The following is a 16,673-nucleotide window of genomic DNA, read 5'->3' as shown; positions in this document are numbered from 1 at the left end:
AGTCCGCAGTCAAAACATTCTTTGACAGCAGCACTGCAATAAGTACACAAGGAGGGCCACGAGAATCTGACCTCTCAGCAGCCATGGGACAGAGTAGCGTATTACGCAAATAACTGCTAGCCTCGGAATGATGATGGATGTTAGCACAGGTATTAAAAGACTACCAGGGGCTTCCCTGGTGGCGCAGTGGTTGAGAGTCCGCCTGCCGATGCAGGGGACGCGGGTTCGTGCCCCGGTCCGGGAGGATCCCACGTGCCGCGGAGCGGCTAGGCCCGTGAGCCATGGCCGCTGAGCCTGCGCGTCCGGAGCCTGTGCTCCGCGACGGGGGAGGCCACAACAGTGAGAGACCCGCGTACCGCAAAAAGAAAAAAAAAAAAAAAAGAAAAAGAAAGAGGGCACCCTTACCCACCTCTGAAAATCTGAGGCTGAAAGGTACAGGAGGGTTGTACATACCCTTTGGCCCTTAGCGCACATCATTAAAAAAACAAAATGTGGGCAGAGATAAACAGAAGCAAACCTGTACTAAATGACAGTGGTATACGTTGTAAAAGGTGGAGTGTTATTTTCACCCAGAACTCAACACTTCATCTTCAAAGTCCATGGAAAGATCTCCCAGGGGTAATTAATAGAAATAATAAGCCTTCCAGTCACACACAGACACAAACACACACCCATCAACAGTGTTGTACGTTACCTAAATCCCTACAGTTAGAACCACCACCAAGTAACTGTTGTAGCCCAGGGTTAACTCACAGGGATACTTACAATGCAAAGGAATAAGAATTAAAAGAAAAATCCATACAAACGATTCCCCAAACAAATGGCCAATGGCTCCCCAGGCAGTATACAGCAAGGTCCCTTGTGTAGGCTTTGGCCTTAAATGAACATCAGGTACCAGCACTGGGATTTCTGGGGGTCAGATGCCAATCAACGTAATTAAGCGAGAAAAATGCCTCCTTCCTCCACTCTGGTTCAGAGAAGAACCTAACAAGTGGATACAGAAATCTAGTATTATGTGTTTCCTCTGTGAAACAATGCATGTCATTGAGACTCTAATAAGAAGTTACAAAATCCCTGCTACCATAAATACATCATGACAGGGTGTCTCAGCTGTGCCTGCTGTAATCTGCACCGACACCTCTCAGAAAACTTTTGCTGCCAAATAGTCTAAGTAAAAATGTGCGAACCCTTTGAACAAACAGCCCCACTCCTGGAAAATTTTATCCCCGAGAAATAATCAGAGAAGCCAGCAATGACCTGGGTACGAGAATGTATGTGTCCTGTTTTCTATAATAGCAAACACCTAGAAACACCTATAATGGACACATAAATAGGGATACATGTCCAGGAAGAACGCAGGGCCACTCAGACCAGTACACTGTGCATCACTAAGAAAACAGAAGGTAAACAAACAGAAGTTCCTCAAATAAAGCGTAAATCACGGTCTTTGGTGGAAAATGATATTATATTAATTTTGAACTTGCAGTAGCAGCAACTATTTGATATAAACTATTAATCTTAGCAAAAGCTTCCAAACCGCCCCCAAAAACCTAATTTGGCCACTTCACTTTAAAAAAATGTGTTTTTAAAAACTTTAGAGAAAAATTTCTTCAAACAGGAGCTACATGTGAAACAGGCAACAAAATTGGTATTTTAAGAAAATATAAGGCAATAAAAACATCTGCATGACTAGGAAGAAAAAGATTCACACATTTTTATATGTAGACTATTTTCTGGCTGAGATGCATTAAGGTTTGGCCTCATCTGAAAACAGATTTTTAACAAATTAACTTCTGTTTTCAGTTTTCTTTATAATATACACAGGATTGAAAAGTTTGAGGAATATTTTAAGAAACAGTGGAAATTCACAATATTAATGATATGACTTATACAATAAAATTAAAATATTTTGTGCTTCCTGCAGTATCCATAACCTATCATACGTAATCTTATTCCTTTTTTTAATCTAAATATTGCTGTATGAATTTTGTTGACAATGCCAATAACTACTGGCTGCCTTAGCAAAGCATCCCCAAACTGAAATTAATTAAAGAACCACAATGACTCCAGAAAGGTTTTTTACTTTAGCGTTACTGTCAGTAACACATAAATTATTGTGAAAATCTTGACTGTAACCATATATAATTAGTGATTCTGCTGAAATATGGGCAAGAAAAGTAGACCTATGGAAAATTTACTATGGAGTATATGTCTATTACTCACGCAGACATCACTGGTCCATCAATAGGACACCCACACATGTGCAACTATAATTATCTTCGTTCATCTTTCATAGTCTGACTTTGGGCAATAAAACCCATAGCTTTAGACATTTTTCGATTGTGTCCTAATGAAGGTATATTTATCAAGGTAGGAGAATAGAAGACACTTATTTACCGGTTTGGAAGCTTGATTTATAACTTAAATATTTTACAGATGTGATATGGGGCTTGCATTTGTACTCCTGTCCCCGGCCCTGAAAATCACAGGGGCCGTCTGTATACATGCAAGATCCTTGCCATTTAAAGCTTTTCTCAAGTAACTCCTTTAAATTTATTTATTTTATTTTTGGTTGCATTGGGTCTTCGTTGCTGAGCGCAGGCTTTCTCTAGTTGCAGCATGCAGGCTTCTCCTTGCGGTGGCTTCTCTTGTTGCAGAACACGGGCACGCGAGCTCAGTAATTGTGGCTCGCAGGCTCAGTAGTTGTGGCGCACGGGCTTAGCTGCTCCGCAGCATGTGGGCTCTTCCCAGACCAGGGTTCGAACCCGTGTCCCCTGTACTGGCAGGCGGATTCTTAACCGCTGTGCCACCAGGGAAGCCCTCTCAAGCAACTCTTAAGTGAAAAACATTACAGGTGCGCTTTCACAGAAACAGATACAGAGGCAAAGAAAGCATATAGCACAAAACATTAAGAGTAGGACTGAGAAAGTTTTTGTCCTTTGCTTATGGCATTTTCTAAATTTTCTAAACTTAGCACATACTCTTTGCAGGATTAAGGAAAGAAAAAAATGTAAGAATGACGTGGAAAAGTAATATTGTAAATCTATGTTTATCAAAGCTTTTGTTTTTAAGCAAGAACACTCCTAATTCTACATATATTCCTAGCAACCCAATTTAAGTATCTATGAAGCTGATAAAACCCAAAAATCAATGGTAGCCACACACATGAGCACGAAGTCTACCAGAAAAACTTTTAAATAGACTTTTAACACACAAAGTAGATAGCATGAACACAGACTCTACCCAGAGGTAAGTCCACTTCTCTCCACAATGTACATCACTGTCAATGGATACTGCTTACATGTTATTAACTGACCCCCAAAAATGACACTTAAAAGAATTATGGAGTTCTTTTGGGACCCAATATTAGGTAAGAGGCCAAGTGAAAAAGCTACTTTCTATTCCAACGTCCAAATCTCATTTTACCTTGCCCTTTAATCACTGACAGGTAATAAAGATAAACATCCCTACCACAAAATACAAAAATTCAACATTGCCGACCTTTTCTAATATAAATCTCTCTCTTTTTTTTTTTTAATTACCACAATTTTAAATGCCTTTCTACAGAGGCAATTTTCAATCTGAAGAGTAGATACTGAAGCTGGGGAGAAGATAGAACTATGAAATGCCGAACTGCCATCTGGTCCTCCCCTGCTCTGGCTGTGCTTCAAGAGATGTGGCATGGCTTTGCCACAAGAACTCTAACACTTTTTCCTGTAACTGGCAGAGTCAGATGATGTGATGTCATGTGACACGAGGGGCTAGATATAAACTGGGGACTCAAGTTTCATATATTAAGCCCGGCAGACACATTTTCCAAACAGCTTTTAGTGAGGTATCAAAATGTTTTATTCAAGGAATGCTCTATGAGAAATGTTCCGCTCTCCTGTCAAAGATCACCCACAAGCATTAATAAGCTAACAAGTAAAACAACGGATATAGAGAAACTCTGGAAAGGCGGCCTGAATCTTTAATCGAAAGAGAAGATTCCATCAGAAAACCTCCAAGAGGAATACTCTGATAATTGAGACTTGGAATAGGGAGACAAATGAGTCCTATCCTTTCTTTTAATAAAATAACTACTTCTCAAAAATCTAGTTTTCTAAGTGCCTTATTACCTACATCTCCCTACCATCCTCATGAGGCTGGGGCCGGCAGCCTTAGACACCACATCTTACAAGGAAACAGAAGGTAATTGTCTTTCCTAAGTAAAAGGCACAGCAAATAAAAATTGGAGGCATGTTCAAAAGCTGACGAACATTTTCCTGCTGGGTTTGCAGTGTTTCTGGGGCGTGGGCCACTTGTTTTCCCAAACCCCCATGCAGTTTTCAACTCAAAAATCATTCACTAGCTGCCTAAGGTCTTAAGCACTTCATCAAAGACACAGTGACGCAAGCATAAGAAAAATGTCACCAACAGGAGAGTAAAGCATGGCAGTGAAGAGCACAGGCCCTCTGGAGACATCCTGTGTGGGTTCAAAGCCTGGCCATCACTTTCTAACTGTGTGACCTTGGGCCAGTTATTTAACCTCTCTCTGCCCCACTTTCCTCATCGATGGAGCCTTACTCATAGGGTTGTTAAATAACTTAATTACTGAATGGAAAGTGCTCAGAAACATGCCTTGCACACAATAAGCACTCGATAAACAGCAAACATATTTTTTACTGTCTTCAAAGAACTGTAAAATGCTTCATAATCAAGGGGGAAAGTTAGAAGCATCTCCCCTCCCACCACAAAAAAATCTGTACTCGAGAGGAAAATAACAGCTACACAAGGATAGAAGCCCATCCTTAAGGACCTCTGAGTGCAAACAAGGTGATGAAACTTATAAATCGGATTATTTAACCTCTCAAGACTCTGTTCATCTGAGAAGGGAAAACAAAATAAGTAAAGCCTCGAGCTAAAAGGGGTAAATTCCTAACACAACCAGGACAGAAAGAATTAGAGTCAAGTTCATAGGAAAGAGAGGAGTGACCATGGACTAGACTTGTGGGGGATGGTTTCAAAAAGGAGCTAGACAGGCAGGACATCCGATCAGCGGAGAGAAGGGCACATGCGAAAGTATGGAGGAGGGCTGGTAATAGATCCTCTGGAATAGAATTCACACGTGGAAAAAGAATAAAGAGAGGTGCAAGATCAGGAGGCCTTGGAAACCGGACTAAGAACGTGAGCTTGACTTTATAGGCAATCTAGACATGCTTTAGACAGAATTCTGGAAAATCAGCCAGAAGTGTATTGGTCCAAAGGGAGAAAATTAATAAGTGCAATCTAGCACCAGAAATGATACTGGCAACAGCTCGAAGACCAAGATTTCCCTGCACCACAGAGTACTGGGATTTCAGTCACCATCAAAGGCCACTCGTTCTTAATTTCTAAGTTACTCTAACCTTTTATTACTCACTTACCAGGTGCCAAGAGCTTTGTAAATCTTATCTCGAATTCTAATAACCATGCAGGGTCAACACTATTATGCTCGCTTACAGACAGAGAAAGGAAGCCCAGGAAAGTCAGATAACCTGGCTGAGAGCCCATAGGTGTGGAGGGTACAGCCAGCCTCCCAGAGGCCACATCTCTTCTACTCTTAGGGAGGAGGCTCTCAATCCGCCCAGGGGCGTTCAGGCCCAGGGAAGTGTGGCCCAGCTTCCTGTAGACTTCACTGGCTGCTCCTGCCTGAGCGTGCCCTGCAAATCAATGACCTGAGACTGTAAGTCCCCTACACACGAACCTTCGAGTTGCGAACGTTCAAAGATGCGAATGTGTGTTCCATCAATGTCAGGCACGAGTGAAACTGCAGCTTTGCCCTCCGTCCCTGATTGCTGACGATCCTTCAGCTCTACCATCTCCCACCTCCTCTCCCTCCTCCAGTCAGTAACTCTTCCTGCCTGTTCACCCGATGCCAGCCCTGGATGCCAGCTGTTGTACTGTGCTGTACTACTGTACTTTTCAAGGTACTGGACTGTAAGATTAAACATGTTTTCTTTATTTTTTGTGTTTGTTTTTTTATGTATTATTTGTGTGAAAAGTATTATAAACCTATTACAGTACAGTGCTATGGAGCCAATCGTGTTAGGTACCTAGGCTAACTTTGTTGGACTTAAAAACAAAATTGGACTTAACGAACGTGCTCTGGGAACGGGACTCGTTCGTTATGTAGGGGACTTACTGAATTACGTAGAAGTTATTCTGAAATTTTGAAACGCATTTATAAGGAGGTACCCTATTTCCCATCACTCCATAGAAGAGCGCATTCAAGGCTTGTGTCCTTAAAGGTGACCTCACTTAAAAGCCAGCAGAGCTGGAAAAACAAACACTCGGCACTCTCCCTGCACAGCTCTGGTTAAACAGTGCTGGCTCTACCCACACTGCTCTGGGCCTGATCTGGGGAGAGGTGAGCGCCCAGAAGACCAGGGCTCCCTGCTCCCAGCTGCTTCTGTGCCTTTGCTGCACCCAACATGGCAGGGCCCAAAAGTGACAACAGGAATCCTTGCGGGGTGTGCAGAAAGGGCAAGGCACTGTGACTCCACTGTGGGAAAAGGGGACACCAGGGAATGTTCTGATGACTCCATTTTACAGTCGTCAAAGGGGTGGCCTGCAGGATGTGGTGGGACAAGGAAGTCCTCAGTGCTTGCCTTCTGCCCTTGAGAGATGATTGGGGGGAGGGGGAGGAAGGAGCTGCCAAAAGCAACAGTCTTATTTCTTTTAACAAGACAAAACATACCAGTAAGATGTGAAACAAACAAAACACTATAAAAAGGGGAGAAAAATAGGCTCAAGAACTTGTTCCAGCTTAAAAAACTATTTGAACTCCAGGTAACAACCGAAATTAAGACACCACCCCAAATTAAGTGGAAATGAGGAAGGTGTTTCCACTTAACATCTGGAGAGGTACGTTTGTTCCAGCCCAGGGTGAACCAGGCTGTAAGAAACATGTACAGCTGGAATGCTGTCCACTAACAATTTAGTGCTTAAAACATTAATACCTACTTTATGTTTGTATTTATGTGTTTATGAGTATCTTACTTGTGTATATTTTACACACTTCTGAAAAATCAAAGTGTTCATATATGTCCAGTTAATAAGCCTCAAAAGATCTTTCACTTGAACAGCCATCATGCCATTCCTGTTCCTAAAACAAGACAGAGAAGTCGCGCTCGTTTACGTGTCCAGCTGGCATTGACTGGCCCCTCCAGTATTCTAGGCACTGTACCCAGCACTGGGGACTTGGAAACAGTGGCCACTTCAAAACATCGACACGTTTGCACAGCCGTCTTGCCACTTTGCTGGTTGAGCCTTTTCAGTTTGTTTTAAAAATTGCTTCTGGCGGGCTTCCCTGGTGGCGCAGTGGTTGCGAGTCCACCTGCCAATGCAGGAGACACGGGTTCGTGCCACGGTCTGGGAAGATCCCACATGCCGCGGAGCGGCTGGGCCCGTGAGCCATGGCCGCTGAGCCTGCATGTCCGGAGCCTGTGCCCCGCAACGGGAGAGGCCACAATAGTGAGAGGCCCGCGTAACGCAAAAAAAAAAAAAAAATTGCTTCTGGTTACAGACATACCTAACCTTAGGTTCTTCGTGAAGTAACTTTTTTTTTTTTTTTTTTGCAGTATGCAGGCCTCTCACTGTTGTGGCTTTTCCCGTTGCAGAGCACAGGCTCCGGACGCGCAGGCTCAGCAGCCATGGCTCACGGGCCCAGCCGCTCCGCGGCATGTGGGATCTTCCCGGACCAGGGCACGAACCCGTGTCCCCTGCATCGGCAGGCGGACTCTCAACCGCTGCGCCACCAGGGAAGCCCTGAAGTAACTTTTTAACAACTTACCTCTAAATGCTGAAAAAGCAAATTTCCAAGAAGTGCGCACACAATTCACTCGAGAGATGTCATAAAGATTTAAGGCCGTGAATAAACTGAAACTCGGGGAGTGTAGGGCGCTCAGTTTCTCCAATCCCCGGGTACATTTTGAGGTCAGTAGCCATCAGCTTCCGGGCACAAGCCTCACAAGCTTCCAGGTGATCGGCAGTCAGATGCCTGATGCTACGTAAAGTAGGCAAGAAAGCTGTGCCTGCAACATGCACGGGAATTAATTCCACGAGGCAACTGCTTTGTGGGTCTAACTCAGTGGGTCTCAACTGGGAATGATTTTGTCCTCTGTGGCCCATTTGGCAATGTCTGCAGACATTTTGGTTGTCACAACTTGGGGGTGCTAGTAGCATCTAGCGGGTAGAGACCAGGGATGCTGCTTAGCATCCCACTCTACACAGGACAGTTCCCCCACACCAAAGAATTGACTGACCCAGAATGTCAATGGTACCCAGATTGAGAAACTCTGGTCTAGCTCTAAATAGCAGCTGCGAGTCACAAGGAGCTCTCATTTCCTTCTTATTTGGCCGTTCACACATAAAGCTAATACATGCGACACCTCATTCAATTTTTTTTCAATTGTTAACATTAGCTTCAAATTGCTGTCCAACAAGCAATAAGTTATTATCCCTAAGTCACAATGGGAAAAGTTACCAAAGAACAGGACACCACTTCGTGATACAAGAGGCCTTACAATTTTGCCGTCCTTGGAAATATATCACTTCCACACTTACTCCATAGAGAGATCCATAGAGACAGGATCTATGTTAGGAGTATGTCTTCAATTGATAGCACTGTATAGCCTCTCTGGCCCTGCTGGCTTCCCATTCAAAGTAATTATGGTTAGGGGAGGAACTCTGATTTAGAAATTACTACTGACTAGAAATAAATTAATCAGAAGTTAATTTCTGATTAGAAATTAACATTGTAATAGAAATACATCACAAGAGTAAAAGTATAACTTTGAATAAAAATGTCCCCCAATACTAAAGTCACCAGCAACAGAGCAGAAAGGCTGTGAGTTCTATAACAACCTCTTCAACCTTGGGCAAGTGACTTAACGTCTTTGGATTAAGATTCTTCATCTAGGAAAGGCAGGGGATGGAGAAGAAGATCTCTGAAGGCCAACTTCAATATTATATTAATCATGGATATAAAATCCAACAACTAGGTCTCCTTACACTGAACCAAGGCATAGTGTAAGGAGAAACAGTACTTCGAAGTCCAATGGGAGGATACCAGGGCAGGAGGTTGCAGCTGCCCCATGTTATCCTGCAGTTCTCCCCACTTCCACTAGGGGGCAGAGTTCTTCCAAAGGGGAGGTCACTGGCCCGCTGCAGTCTACAGACAGGCTTCATGGGGACAAGGACCCCAACAAATCGAATACAAATTCTATGTCTCATCAAATTTCCTAAAGAACTCACAACACAAGAGAAAAATAAAGGCCTCCCTCCCCCCGCCAAAAAAAGTTAAGAATTAGAGTCCCGCAGGCAGAGCCTCAGGTTTTCTTACAGATGAAAGCAATTAAACTAGCCCACCGGTCTTTTATCACTGGTTAACCTGCAACTCCTGCAGAAAGTTCTGGTGCCTTCTTACAGGCATGAAAACGAAGGTCTATGGATTAGCAAATGCCAGTCTCACAATTATAGGTCTCATTTTTTTTAAAAAAGGAGAAATATGTATTAATGATTAATTCCTTTCCAGTCCACCTCTCACCATGAATGTGGATATCACCTGTGAGACACCGCTTAAAAAAAAAAAAGGGATATTACTATTACACAAGAATATACCACTCTGGCCACTATAAATAGTCATCAGACTATTTAAAGTAAGTGGGCATCCGGAAAGCACAATGACTTGAAATAATAAATCCAGTTAAGTCTGAGAAAGCAAGTTAGCCAACAGAGAGGCAAACCCTCACCAATCCAATTTGCTGGAAGGTTCCAAAACTGTCCTGGATTTACAAAACATCCCCTGGCTTTCAATGAAAGACACATCAGACTCATTAAGCCAACTAAGTTTACTTTGAGCCACTTCAAACCTCAAACTTAAATAGAATTTGTTAAATAAACACAACCAAGAAAGGAAAGGGAGCCAAGAAACCACGGTAACTCTCGATCCCAGAGAAAAGGGTTCTCAAGTCAAGGGTTTCAAGTAACCGTGGTGTCCCGCCCTCAATGACCCTAAAAGGAGCATCAGTTTAATCTTTCAAAACTAACCAATGTTCGCTCTTAAAAGATTTTCTTTAAATTCGAATTCCAAATCTGCCAGGGACAGTCAGCACAAATACATGATCTTTTGATCTCACCCTCTGGAATGATCTCAGATCCTAGAAGAGCACTTCTTGGTGAGCACTAGAACCTAGACCCCAAAGGTCCGACGGGCCGAGAACATAGTGAACGATTAAACCCTCGTCTCTCCCTTCTCACACTTCATTAAGCGTCTCCTCTGGAAGTGTTTGCACCCCTCTCACAGGAAGCCGGCACGTTTTGCAAAGGAAATTCCAGACCAGACCTTTCTTGGAGAAAGGCAAGTCCTCGATGAACGTTTTACTGGGCTTCCTGCACCCAGGCAGCCGGGCAGGCACATCTCCCCGCCGGGCCCCTCGTCCGCCAGCTCACCTCGCGCGGGTCGCCGCGGGGACACCCGGTGAGCCAGCCACCCCCGCCAAAGGACGCTCACCTTCGCTGCATCCCGGGGCCAAGTGGGAGCGCGGGACAAAATAAATTCCGCCAGGGATTACTCAGCCGGAGACTCCCCGGGGCTTGGTTTCTGGCGACTCCCAGAAAGTTTCACCCTCTCGGGCTAAGTGCGCGCGGTAGCGTGTGTGCGCGCGGCGCGGTGAGCACCTCCCTCCCTCCGGGCAGGAAAAGAGCCCGCACCCGGCTCACGGAAAGCAGTCCGGCCCGGGACGCCGGCGCCCGCCCTCCCGGCCGCGAGCGCACTCACCTCGGGGAAGAAGTTGTCCATTGTTCCCGTGCGCTCCCCAACTCGCCCGAGTCCGGCTCCCAGCTCGCGGAAGTCAGCCCAGCAGAAGGTCCCGGGAAACCATGCGTGTCACAGCGCGACTCCCAGAAACTCGAGCCCGCGGGGCTCCCCCGCTGCCATCTCCTTCTCCCCTTCTCGTCTTTCGCACCTTTTGTTTGCCCAAACCCAAGTCTCTAACTCATCCGTCCCAACTGCAGCCTTTGTCTCCTCTTTCTCCAAGTTCCTCACTCCTGGGCGCCGCGCTCGCGAGCGGAGAACAGCTGGTGGCACATTCTTCCCCCCGGCTGGGGGAGGGAGGCGGGGGGCTGGGGAGTGCGCCCCCTCCCTCTGCGCTCCGGCCGGAGGCACTCGGGGCAGGCAGGGGGACAACGGCCACAAAGCGAGCCCGAAATGGCTCTCCCAGCTCGAGCGCCGCCCCGGTGAGTATTCGGACGCCCAGGCTCACCGGCTCACGGCCACACGGAGACTTGCGGACAGGAGAGCACGGCCCTCCCAGCCCGCTCATCCGGCCCCGCCCACTCGCTCGCCTCGCCCCGCCCCTCCAAGGGCTTAGCTCCGCCCACTCAGCCGGCCCACCCGGCCCCTACGCCACGCCCCCCCCTGCAGGAGCCCAGCCCTAAGCCGACCCCTCCCCGCGCTTCCGCAAGGTTCGGCCTCGCGCGGCCGGCGCGCCCCGCCCCCATCTTCGCCCAGGCCCCGCCCACTCTGTGCCTCGCGCCGCCGCAGGCTCCGGGACGGGCGGGGAAGGCGGGGCCCCAGCGGCTCCCAGCTCCTCCCCGCCTCCCCACCTAGGTGCGGGCGGGGGAGTTGACTCTTCCCTCTGGTGAGAAAGACCAAATAGTCACCAAGGAGGAGGGGTTGGGGGATTTGTGTGTGTGTGTGCCTTTGATCTTTAGCACGCCCTGGAACCGGCTCAACGCGGATCTCATTAATGCAGCTCGGCAGATGAGCGACCCCGGGGACGGAAGCGCGGTCCGTGGAGCTGCCCCGGCTGTTGGGCCAGATGAAAGCGGAGAAGGGAGGCTAATCAGAATTTCTGGAAGCTGCCTACCCGTGTGGAGTTTCTCTCCTGCACCCAGGATAAAAGACGTTTTCATCGCAGTGGGAAAATGTAGTTTTGTAAACTGGAAGAGGACGTGGCCAATTGCACTTTTCCTGGACCTAAAGGAAGCAGCAGATAGTCAAATGGAAGCGAGATGGATGAAGGATCAAACCCCCCTGGTACTGAGTCCTGGTTTCTCTGGGGCAGGTCCTCAAACTTTCGCGTGCACAGGAATCACCTGGGAATCTTGTTAAAATGCAGACTGGAATTGAGTGGGATGAGCGCTGATAATCTGCATTTCCAGCAAGTTTCAGGTGCCTTCAAAGGATGGCACCTGGCCTTGTGCTGTTCTGCAAACTGTTTGGAGCCTGTCTGTAACAAGTAGAGAAATTGAGAGCAAAGGTTTAGAAACTTTTGTAGCAATTTATAAAATGCCACGACATACAAGCACATGATCTGTGGACTCTTTGAACCGAGTATAAACCAGTTTGGGTGTTGTCAGACTCGTGGTGACTCATACCTGGCACAGCAGGGTTTTCCTATTGGTACCTGGCAGATTGGAAACAAAAACAACTGGTTCTTCACCACAAATGGTTTGAAAAGTTCTCTCTAGGGGATTTGCCAACTGCTCCCATCCTTTAAGACTCAAGTCAGAAAGTCACATCTTCTTCCATGGGAAGCCTGCCCAGAGATGTCCAGCTACTCATGCCACTTCCAGCTCCACCTAACCACCGGGCGTGGCTTATTCCTACAACTACCGAGGAAACTATATCTTGTTGGGGTAAAACTATATTCTGCAAGGGTCTTTTTGTTGGTGTCCTACTCATCTTCAGTTGGGAGAATAGAAGCTCTTTGAGAGGGAACTGTGCTTTCAAATTGGTATCCCCAGCCTGTTTCAGAGACTGAATGAATGAATGAATGAATCATCCCCCTAATCCTTGTGTGAAAATTCAAGCATGTTTGTAACCTATCTCAGAGCAGTTCTTCAGCGTTAATATCGTTGTACCCACTCCACTCCCCTTTGGAAAGAGTCAAGGTTAAATTAATTCATGATGTGCTCTGTGACTGCCCTGTTTCACAGGTTTACACATGTAAGCCATTAAAGATTGTGTCCCAGGTTGCGTGGAAAGTTAAGATGGAGCCAGGATAAATACCAACCATCCCAGGCACCATAGTGCTTGGTCAAATGAGTCCTGCTGCCATCTGTGTTCAGATACTGGCGCAGAGCAATTACAGTCATGATGGTGTTAATCTGTATAGAACATCTTTCAAGAGAGAAAGTACAGGCAGCCGGTTCAAATGAGGATGTGGGTGTGGCTTGGTTCCCAGCATCAGCCCAGCCACTGGCAGCCTTGGCCATGGTCATTTCAAAGTCACTTTCCAATACTGGCTCATCAGTTGTAACAAATGTACCACGCTAATACAACATGTTAATAATAAAGGGAACTGGGATATAGGGACACTTTACCCTCAATTTTTCTGTAAAGTTAGAACTGCTCAAAAAAATAGACTATTTTTGAAAGTTACTTCCCTATTGATTAAGAAGATATGGTGAATAATTACATACCCCCAACCCGCCTCAAAAGAATTGTGAGGCAGATCCAATACATAAGGGTTGAATTTTACTGAATTATATTTCTTTTAAAAGTTTACACCACTTTATCAAAATCCCCTAGGACAATTGTCAAAAAGCAAAAGCAAAAACACATGACCCTGAAGCTCAAGGGTGGGCTGGGTGCCTACGAATCTGCATTTTAGTAATCACCCAAGTAGACAGTTCTATGTTTGAGGGTCATCACTTTATGTTTTCAGAAGTCATCAGATTTTCCATATAAATGTACAGTCTCGAAAAGTTGTAAAGATAAACAGTAGCAGTAAGATTCTATTTGCTGAACAGACAGCAAAGCGCATGTTGTTTTAAGCATTCTAAACAGGATATCAAACTTTCAAGTATTTGGGGTGGAATCAGTTGTTTAAAAGGAATATGTTAAATTTACAAGGGCTTTGACAAAATTGGACAGAGAAGGGGAAGCAATGAAAAGGTAAGTGCTTCCTTTTAAGCAGCTGTGTTACGCAATGGTCAAAACTGTTTGGACTAAAACATTAAACCATGCCCTCTGAGAAGTGACAGAGGCTCACAAATGTTAATGCGAGAATGGGCGCATCTCTCTGAAGCCAAGTTCCTTCTTTTTTAAATTTTTTTAAAATTTATTTATTTATTTTTGGCTGTGTTGGGTCTCCGTTGCTGCGCTCAGGATTTTCTCTAGTTACGTTGAGCGGGGGCTACTCTTCGTTGCGGTGTGTGGGCTTCTCATTGCGGTGGCTTCTCTTGTTGTGGAGCACGGGCTTCAGTAGTTGTACACGCGGGCTCAGTAGCTGTGGCGTACGGGCTTAGTTGCTCTGCGGCATGTGGGATCTTCCCGGACAAGGGCTCAAACCTGTGTCCCCTGCATTGGCAGGAGGATTCTTAACCACTGCGCCACCAGGGAAGCCCCGAAGTTCCTTCTTAATTATTCTACTTATTTCTCAAACATGCTCACTGAGTGTTACATTTGCAAAATAAAACAAAAAAAGCTCAAGTTACATTCTCTTATTTAGCTGCAAAACTTAACCCATAAGTGACAGAAATTTATTTGTATATAGATGGGACCATTTCCCCACTTTAAGGGAGATTTCCGCACAGGTATGTATGTGAATAAGTACTATGATCCTCTTCCATTTTTGCTTCCATCACGTTTGTCTGTTTTCAGTTGACACAGCTTGTCTTAATTTCCTCTGTGATTTCGAATTGAGTTCCTTTGTTGTTGTTGTTGTGTTGCTCCTGGCAGTTCCTAATCTGGATGTGTCTTAGTGTATAGAGTCTTCTTCATTACCTTTGTTTTTATAAAACACTCGCTCTAATTGCTCCAGTCAGATTAATGGTTTAATAACCAGTTACGGGAAGAGAAAGTTCTGGAGTTTCTTTCACACAGATTAGAAGATAATAACTGACACCACCTTAAAATCCTGTTTTCCATGCTTAACTAAACAGCAGTTCCTTTCGGTTCACTTATAGTCTTGGACGTTTAAAAATCCACGTGTTTTTGCCTTTTGAACAAGCAAATATTAAGGGAATCTTCGTGTTCTTTAAATTTTTAAACAAGTGTTCCTTTTATTTCTCATAACTTACAATTCAAAAACCCTCGAGGAAGTTTTGTTTCGTTTTGTTTTTTCATGTGAAACTTAAAACAGTTGTGAAAGAATAAAACTCCGGGGGGAAAAATACCTGATATGTTTCACATTGTAGTAGAATTAAACAAGTACAAAAAAGTAAACTTCGAAATGAAGCAGGGATAAGATACTGAAAAACTGATTTGCTAGCAGTCATTTTTCTAAACAAAATGGGCTACGGCTAAGACGTAATTTACCTAATCAGAGAGCCCTCAATGGACAATCAATGCCAAGTAAATCCCCATCACTTCACACTACAGCAAGAATGCTTTCTGAATTGATATCCCACACAAACGCAGAGTTGTCTTCATAAATGAATCTATTTCCGTTTAAAGTGTGGAGTCCTGGTCCTGTTGGGTGTGATAAATAAATGGTAGAAAGATCCATGAAACCCTCCATGATGATATTCTGCCCACTTGGAGTACGTTTGACGCCTCCCTTTCTCTTTGATTTCTTTTTGTCTTCACAGTCTCTCTCTTAGAACAGAGTAGCTCCCAGGACGATTTTCTCAAGTTTACCATCTCTCCATCTCTGTGGTTAATCACATGTTTACCACTTCCAGACCCTGTGCCCTCACATATTCCCCTCTTCCTGCATCTTCAATCTTTCCTGCTCACATTATCTGAGCCAATAAATGTGATTGTGTCTATTCCACTTGAGAATGGCTGCTTCTTAACCCAATTGCTCCCTGAACTACTGGGCCATCTCCCTTCAGACCCCTAGCTTTTCACTGTCTACACTTCATCCCAAGCAATTTACCCTTCAGCCTCTTATGAGTGGAGATCATAACCCCATTCTCTTGAAGATCACCATGACCTTGAGATAATCAAATTACACAGCCTCAAATTTCATCCTCCTTGACATCACCCCTCTTTTGAAATTCTCATTTCTCAGCTTTGGGGCCAGCTTCACAGGGGTGCAGCTATAGAGTTAGTTGCACAAGACCCTAAGCTCAGAAGGGGCCCAGGGCTTGGTTTAATACTCTGTTGTGTTGTCTTAAAATTCTAATGATTTTTGAACCAGGGGCCCTGCTTTTTCATTGAGCCCCATTCTACCTAGCTTTATGTAGCCAGTTCTACCTAGCTTTAAAGCACTGCATTTGTTTGGTTCTCCCACCTCTTTGACCTCTTCCTCTGTCATTTTTACAGGCTCCCCTCCTCTCTCCCTCCTCCAAAATATGCTCAATCCTAAGCCTGCATTCTCTTCTCCACTCTCACATTCTTGCCATTAATTCTCAGTACTTCAGCTGCCATCTCTTCATAAATGATTCCCAAACCCATAACTCAAGCTCAAAGAAGTCCCAGCCCCACGTTTCCAACCATCTGTTCGATTTCTTCCGGTGAGGTCCTTCTCATCTCTCATGCTCCCAAACTAACCCTTCTTCACCCTCCATTCACTTTTACCAACTTCCCTATATATATGAATGGAATAACCCTAATTCAGTCATCTTGATGGAGTTGATATCCATCATTCAGGGCTGACCCGTATCTTCTGAAGGTCCTATCCACATGCTTAGAGGGTCCTCACATTGGGAATCCCTCCAACCCAATGGATAATCTTCAAGCTTCCTTTGTGCCAAAC

General features: G+C 45.1%; 1 protein-coding gene across 1 annotated transcript in view; it reads right to left on the bottom strand.

The window, feature by feature from the left end:
• Positions 1–11,292, bottom strand: part of MYO10 (myosin X) — a 216,367-nt gene extending 205,075 nt beyond the window's left edge. The window contains exon 1 of the mRNA XM_032627992.1: positions 10,802–11,292. Within this exon, the coding sequence (XP_032483883.1) occupies positions 10,802–10,822 (21 nt within the window). The 5' untranslated portion in view covers positions 10,823–11,292. The remainder of the gene's footprint in view (positions 1–10,801) is intronic.
• Between the last annotated feature and the right edge of the window lie 5,381 nt (positions 11,293–16,673).

The sequence above is a fragment of the Phocoena sinus genome, chromosome 3 (assembly GCF_008692025.1).
Source record: "Phocoena sinus isolate mPhoSin1 chromosome 3, mPhoSin1.pri, whole genome shotgun sequence".
NCBI classification, from domain to species: domain Eukaryota; kingdom Metazoa; phylum Chordata; class Mammalia; order Artiodactyla; family Phocoenidae; genus Phocoena; species Phocoena sinus.
This window is presented reverse-complemented; position numbering and strand designations above follow the sequence as displayed.